We start from the raw sequence: 7,928 nt of genomic DNA, 5'->3' as shown, positions 1-7,928 counted from the left end.
CACCTGGGGTACATTCACTTTGTCCTGTGTGTGTTAAATGCAGGCTTTGTGCCTGTAGCCCTGGAGCCTGAGAGTACCCAGATAAATAATTAATTTTGCAAAGGACAAATGTGTCAGATTTGGCTTTTTGGAGCTATAATTCAGAGACCGACAGTGCCCTTCCTAATTTGGAAATATTTTCTTGCTGGCCTGTATTTTGAACTGTACCCGGCTATCCGCTTTCACTGCTATTTCCAGGATCCCAAGAGAGCTGCTTCCTTGGTTGTCATAGCGTGCACAAACACTCAAGATAGCCAAGAACTCGGTGCTTTCATAAAGCATTTATTTTTATTTGAAAACATTATACAGGCATTACATTGCCACAGCCAGTCCAGAGGGGAGCATGCAAATATCAAAAAACGGACAGCTTCTTCAACTTATTGGTGTAATTTTCCTTTTTTTGGTTTGTATTTTTCCATTTGCAGTGTCAGGATTAGTGTGCTTTATTATGTGGCTTAACAATAGAATCCTACCCATGGGGTAAAATCTGTACTGGTATCTAGCTGGGACTACTAAGTGGTTACAAATAAAAAATAAACCAAAACAAACAATACTACACGCTTGTCAGGTTAATAGCACAAGTTAGCAATATCTAAACTAAACATTGAAACATTTTCATGGGACACAGTGGTGCAAACCATTCCCTCGCTTGGTCTACCGGACGTGAGTGTTGGGTGTGCAGCTGGGGGAAGGAGTGACCAGGACCGGCTTGTCCCCAGTGCAAGACTTGGACGAGGAAATGAGAACCACCGCTTTCCTTGGGGGGCACGGCTTCAGGAGAGTGTAATCAGACTGTGTACAGGTTTTGGAAGTCTCATCTTGTGGAGGAAGAGTGGTGGTGGACTGAACAGCTGAAATTTTTGCTGGTTTCTACTGAGGCTATGAAATCTCAGAAACTAAAACTGCTAGAATTAATATTGCCCTATTCCCATTTCCCTCCCCATTCCCAAAGGATCAATGTTTTTACACAGAAAAAGAATTTGTCCTTTGTTACTCTTCTTGTCCTTTCCTGGTCATGGACAGCTTAGTACATCTGCAGCCTCTCTAAATAGAGACAAACCAACACGGTGAGGTGACCCGGTGACACGAAGGTCTGACTACCAGGACACCGGATGACAAGGGCCTACAATGAGTTTACCTTGAACTTCACACTTGGCTTCCATATAGTAGTCAATCTAAACATCCTAGAAAATAATTCAAATGGCAGCCTTTAGCCATTAGTCAATTGCAAACCTTTGGAAATTTGAATTTTTAAAAAAATTCCCAGTCCACTGAGTGGACTTAGAAATTATTCCAGCCACTTGCTTCTCATAAGACTTTACTAAGTGTCTACAAATTAGCATCATAAAAATGAATCAAAATGACAAACACATTTGGCTTAAAATAAATACTACAAATGAAATAAATCAAGCAAATTATGCAAACCAAAGGAATGTAAACACAAAAATAAAACCACAATCTTTAAAGGTCTTCAGATCTGAATTAAGAAAAACATTCAGAGAAAGGTATTTAATTGGTTCAAAGGTAGCAAGGTTGTTTTGATTTGATAGAGCTTCAGGTTGACCTGGACTCCACAGCAAATGAAGCCTGCTCCTGAGGGGCAGGAGTGACCATGAAATCTGCATATCAGAGAGGATGGTTCCTCTGCCATCTTCTGTGACAGGACCCCCGCCTGTGTAGGAGTCATGCAAAAAGGCCACGGAGTGCTGGGAACAGCGTGGGCTGCTTCTGCCTGCACTTTGAGGCCTCACCAGGCCCCACCCCACTATCTCTTCTCTACAGACTCCAGCAGTGTTTTGCGTTCCTTGCCTGCCTAAGAGGCATTGTTCTGAATTGCCCAAGGGCACATAAACGCTATGCAAGCCCTGGCATGTTACCAGAGGTGCCCTGGGGTGGGTGGCATTAAAGTCGGCCCAACCTACAACACACTTCACGCACTGACATGGCGCGTCTGTTCCAAGAGACAGGGGCCTGTGGTTCTTGGTCTCCTGTGTTTGGAATGAAGGGGTTTCTCAAAGGCGCCAGGCTGGGATGGAGCCATGTGGTGCAGGGCTTTCGGGACCCTGTAGTATTCTCTGCACCCACTAGGCCGTTGCGCCTGTGTGCTCTGCTGTTAAGATGCAGGTCAGCTGTGACCACCATGCCAGGCTTTTCCAACGGTGACGTCTCCCACGGCAACTGAGCCATCATCAGGACGGCCCAGCTCAGTGCCGTGGCCTCAGGAGGTGGCGTAACCAATGCTACTCCAAAGTAAAAATCATTTCCACGCAGTACATTTCAAAAACATGCGCTATAATTAAGAAGGTAGAGGAGTATGGCTTTTTTTCTGTGCCTTGATTAATTTGCATATTATGATTAAGAGAATCTAGGCAATAGGAGGAAAATAAAATAAAAAATAATTTTTGAAGAGATGATTTAGGGAGGGGCAGAAAAAGTTTGAAAGCAAATCTAACCCCAAACACAAATGTTCCTATTTTGGGGGTTTCCCCTAAGCCACAGAAATGGAACAGTTCTTATCCTGTTACTACAGGGACTTGATTAGCTGAATTTCATGGCCCAAAAGAAAGGCGATGGCTTGGGTAATCAGCGACTGAAATATAAAAAGGCTAAAATACTTGTTTTAAGTCTATTCCTAGAATAGAGAATTGTGTGGTCATTTGCCCCTCCCCACAAGGGTCACAGCACAAAGTACTTACTGAGCAGGCAGGCAATCCGACAGGGTGAGAGAAACCACCAGGAACTGGGCCCAGGATTATGACACTTCTCAGGGTGGCGCTCCTGTGGCACGCGTCACTCTGTCTAGGCAAACACTAAAGTATGACCCCTCAGAGGTGGATTTCCATAGAGCAGTGGGCTTCTGTGGACTGCGTGGGCCCTGGCAATTGTTCTACCAGGAGTCCAAAAGACCCTCCTGAAGACGGCATCACAGCAGTCACACAAGTCATGATAACGAGGACACGGATTTTGATCGGGACATTGTCACAGTAACTGACGCGGGGGCTGTGACAGGGTGCACACCGCTGAGTGGCTCTGGGCAGGCGCACTGGGCCTGGCCCCCCGTGGTCCTTAGCATGCACCTCTCCAGGCTCCCAGGACTTGCTACCTTGCAGGCCACCTGTGTGAGCTGCACCTAGTAAATACCTTTCTCTATGTACAACACGGAGATGATGGCGAGCACGGGGCCACGGCCTAGGCCACGCGCACGCGGGGCTCCTCTTCGGTCTCCTGGCCCAGGCTGGTGTAGGTGACCGAGGGCTCGACCTGGGCCGCAGCGGGCAAGTCCACGACAGGCCCCGCAGGGTTCCGGAACTGCTTGTACACACGGGGGTCCTGGGCTATGTAGGTGGAGGTGGAGAAGTACAGCACCAGCCCGATGAGGATGGTGAAGAAGGACAGCAGATAGAGTCCTGAAAACTGATGGACAAAGAGCAGGATGTTAGCAGTGAGCACAGAATCCTGGCTCTTTGGGAGGCAGAGAAGCCACTTCCTCCCCGCACAGGTGATGACCAGGCCAGCACTCTTGACAGAGAGGGGGTTCCTCTTCCTGCTCTGGCTGGGTCTTATTGATTTCCTTATTATCCCTAGACCTCTGGCTAATGCAAGGAACACTTAGCTACTTGTCTCTGCAGTACCAAGCTGATATGTTGGTGTAGCTCATTAAGCACAAATTAAAATACATCAGGTTAAAAGCAAAAAACTCCAACACCACTCAGTAAAGCGTTGGTTGTTTGTGGCCTCAATAAACCCACAAAGAAATATGAATATTCCATTAAGAACTATGGATATTCTGCTTGAGGATGGAAGAAAGCCATAAACAATGACGCCCTCACTGACCCACACTCTTCTTTTGCTTTAATCCATGCAGATGTTATTTGTTTTCCCAGAGTAACTGGTATTAACTCTGGTGCCTGTCTCTGTGGGATCTGATTATCTTTGAAGCAAGAGAAGGAATATGATTTGCCATTCCTGCTCCATCCATAACAAAGCAGACCAAGCACAGTGTCTACAGGCATGCTTCTTCCTAACCGTGCTTGACAACTGGCAGTGGCTCTGTGTGGTGGGCATGAGTGTATACAAGTCTCGGGGATTTGCAGATGGTTTTTAAGAATCACAACATACAAGCTTAAATATCACACAGATTCTCTTCTGTGAGAAAGTCACACTACACATAGAGAACAAAGTAAAAAACAGATACTAGGGAGCGGGGAGGCAGAGCTTTCACAGAAGGAAGGGGACCAGGAGGCGGGGGTGAGGAGGACATGGACAGAGTGAACGTGTCATGTACACGTACCACTCCCTGCAATCAGAGGCTAAAACCCTGAAAAAATAAAACTTGAGAAACTGGCACAACAACCTGGTCATTGCTGGTGGGGAAAGGCGACGGGGTGAGCGCTGCCGCTACCTCACTCACTCACTCTCTGCGCTGAGTGGAGGGCTCCCTGCGATGCCCCCTCTGCCTTGCGCACTGGACAGTGCACTGGGGGAGGGAGCTGGCGGACAAAACGGTCCCTACCCCGAGGTCCCAGCAGTCTCCGTGGAGAAACAGAGGCACAGGTGAGCAAAGTCCATGGGTGCTCACAGCGTGCGAGTCTCCTGCCAGTCCCAGCTCTGATCCTGGGGCCGGTGCTCTCTGCATCCACGGAAAAGGCATCAGTTCTGTTCTCCTATTTGGGTTTTGAAGGCCCTACTCTGGAAGAATCAACGACTGGTAAAAAGACAACTATTCACTGGCACTGGAAGGAAAGAGGACAGGAAAATGACCTGGAGATTCCATGAAGTAAGCCGTAAGACAGAAACAAAAGCTTAAGTGACGCTGTGCTTGGTGGCTCCGTGCCAGGAAAGGCCATCTTAAAAACTGCACACGGGAAGACGCCCGAGGACAAGCGTCCTGGCCGCAGCACTGTCTGTCTCTCTCTCCCTCTGTTTCCTTTCTAGGACACCCCTCACTCTGCCCTTTGATTCCTCTATTTTGCATACTGAGTCCTCTGGTAACACTGCCTCCCACTGATCTGTGTGCTGGACTCCACTGGCAACAGCTTCCCTGAATTAACTTGAAGTAATTAAGTTTGTTTTCCCCTATGGAAATAAATGTGCCTTATTCTTTGATTTGTGAATTTGTAAAATAAAAAGATAGAGAACAAAGACCATGGCCTCCATTCCATTGTGAATGATCTCAGAAAATCTACCTCACCCTAAACTTGCTTCCTGAAATTCTACATTCAAGAGCTTCACTCTTTAGCTAAGACATCAGTGCATAAAATGGTTCATTCCAAACATTACCGTCACCTCAGCTACTTTGTGAGTTATTTTCCTTTTCAAAACCCATACTCAGGGTTTGTTTCAAAGAAGGACCCTTGCATGGTCACGCCCTCTCTTGTTGTGGATGGAAGATTAGCGATGGGGGCTTTGCAGTTACCACTGCATTCTACCCACAAAGTGGGCTCAAGCTCCAGCTCTCCTCCTTTCCTGCTGTGATCCTGGACACTTTCCTGGTCCTGGCTTCCTTACTGAGCAGGCACACTGCCGGATGGGGGGTTGGGGGACCGGATAAGGCCCATGCAGCGCTCATCAGAGCACCCCCTCGCAGCAAGCACCCAGGGCACCTCACTTCCTGGCTTCCAGGCCCCTTGCCAGGGTTAGCCCTCTGCTGGACATGGAGCCACAGGGTGAGTGACACCCACTACCAAGTGTCAGGAGGGATGCAGCTTTAGAATGACGACGCATGCCTTATTTTCAGTGAGTTTCTATGTAACCTCCAGGGCCTAGTGATCCCCTTTTAGAATGCCTATAACACGAGACATAATGAAATGCTTTCAAATTCTTCTTCCTTTAATCTTTCTAGGTAATATATAGGAATTTCATGCACAATTTTTAAAAATTTCAATCTTTGGCATAAATGGGTTAATTCACATAGAATTCACTCTAAAGTTGCTCACAAGATAGACAGTAAGGAATCTTGGAAGATGCCCAAGAGCTTTTGCTAACAGCACTAGGGTTAATCAGGATAAATGCTGGATAATTCAAATGGTGACAGAAAACTTTGATTAATTTTTTAAACAGCAAGGAAAGTCTCAATTCCTTCCTCTTTTTAGCTTAGTAGAAAAAAACTAAGCAAGAGAAGCAAACAGAACGGCCTCCCAGTTCTGGTTGCTACTCTTCTCTTGTAGAGCATTCATCTCCAGAGCCCATCAGATACAATTCTGGGCAGTCTGAGCACCTCACTTGTTAGCTGTGAGGAAATACTTACTCCCCACCCCCACACCCAGGCCACAGGACCACCTCGGGGACACTGGTGGGGACTGTCAGAGGCAGGGGCTCTTTCTCCCGCAGGGTGAGGGCCTGCTGTGTGCACCCCAGCTCCCCCTGGCAGAGCGTGGCCCCCAAAGGTGCCGTGTGTTGTGGGCTGCAGACCCAGAGCTGCACTCAGCAGCCTTGGGAGAACGTGACCGGTATGCACAGCACCACCCCACGGACGCCGCTCTGTTGCGGTCTTTTCCATCCTGATGGGTCACTGTGGGAGGGGGTCAACATGAGCCCCACTCGTGATAAGAGCCCTGTGTTGCTTGCAGCTCTGCACCCGGGATGCAGCTGTCACACTCAGGGCCCTGGGGGTGGGGGCAGGAAGGTGACAGCAGACTGAACCTGAGAGCCAATGCTCTGCAGAGGAGAAAGAAAATCAGGTCCAAGAGCAGGAGAAAATGGTAAAGGCAAAATTTCAATAGCAGGAGGAAAGGGGACTGTAGAACTTGGTAAACAAAAATGTTCTGTCTAAATTGTGTTGTCTGCTCCCACTCATTTTATATTTTATGTGCATGAAAGTAGTGTGTATGTATGTATGCCTGTGTATGTACATGTGTGCATGAATGCATGTGTACATAGTGTGTGTATGTATGCCTGTGTATGTACATGCGTGTATGAATGTGTGTGTATGTAGTGTGTATGCATGTATGTATTCTCCAGGTGCTGGGATTGAACCCAGGGCCTTCGCACTCAGTTACACCTCAGCCCTTTGTTCAGTTTTTATTTTGAGGCAAGGCCTCACTCAGTCTCCAGGTCACTTGTCTGTCTGTCTGTCTGTCTCCCCACAAACACCACTCTGTGTGCTGCTCCGGCCTGCTGCCTTCTGAATGAAGACACCACTTGGGATGCTGCAGTGCTTCACAAACAGGACATAGGAGGCCACAGTGATCCTTTCCTTTCTAGCCATCATTCAGTTTATTCTTTTATTCTTTCTTGTGACACTGATATCATTAAATCTTCCCATATTTTAACTGTTTGGCAGAAATCATCTCTGAGTTTAGAGCCCAGAAGTGCAGAAACCTAACAGATATTGTAGGATCAGTGCGGCATGGGCATGTGAGTGGCACTGGGTCATCACGGGCCACCTCAAGGTCATGCAGCAGATGGCTACTGCGGGCTTGCAAGTGGCCAGGAAGAGTTTCCATGCGGGAAAACCGACCACTAACAGGCAATTGTGCTACGTAATCACGTTTGTGAAAACTGGCCTGAATGTTGTTTGCAATATAAAACAAAGCCTGTCTTTCCTCTGTGCCCTCCTGAGATATAAAACGAACACATGAAGAGAAATCAGGCAGAGCATCTCAGTGACTTCAGGTCCAGGAGAATAAACAAGCCCCACTGTGTCTGAGGTGGAAGCCGACTGCCCAGTGTGGAGTCCGGGGTATTGGAGCGGTGCACACACACGAGTGTCTAAGTAAAGTAAAAAGCCCATTCCAGAGGAGCCACTTGTTGAATGCTGCGCTAATGAAGAGCAGCTCATGGGAGTCCTTGCTCAGAGTTGCCGCTCTCTACTGCGCTGTCTTGGCAAACACCTTGGAAGAGATACATCCACAGTGCAGGTGTCCTGGGTGGGAGGGAGGATTCGGCTC

The 7,928-nt window shown here is 47.8% G+C and overlaps 1 protein-coding gene across 1 annotated transcript in view; it reads right to left on the bottom strand.

The window, feature by feature from the left end:
• Nucleotides 1-301: 301 nt before the first annotated feature.
• Nucleotides 302-7,928, bottom strand: part of Slc35f1 (solute carrier family 35, member F1) — a 216,028-nt gene continuing 208,401 nt past the window's right edge. The window contains exon 8 of the mRNA XM_005389123.2: nucleotides 302-3,453. Coding sequence (XP_005389180.1) covers nucleotides 3,229-3,453 — 225 coding nt within the window. The 3' untranslated portion in view covers nucleotides 302-3,228. The remainder of the gene's footprint in view (nucleotides 3,454-7,928) is intronic.

This window comes from Chinchilla lanigera, unplaced genomic scaffold (genome assembly GCF_000276665.1).
Source record: "Chinchilla lanigera isolate Chin_1 unplaced genomic scaffold, ChiLan1.0 scaffold00035, whole genome shotgun sequence".
Lineage (NCBI taxonomy): Eukaryota > Metazoa > Chordata > Mammalia > Rodentia > Chinchillidae > Chinchilla > Chinchilla lanigera.
The sequence above is the reverse complement of the archived record's forward strand: the minus strand, read 5'-3'. Positions and strand labels throughout refer to the sequence as shown.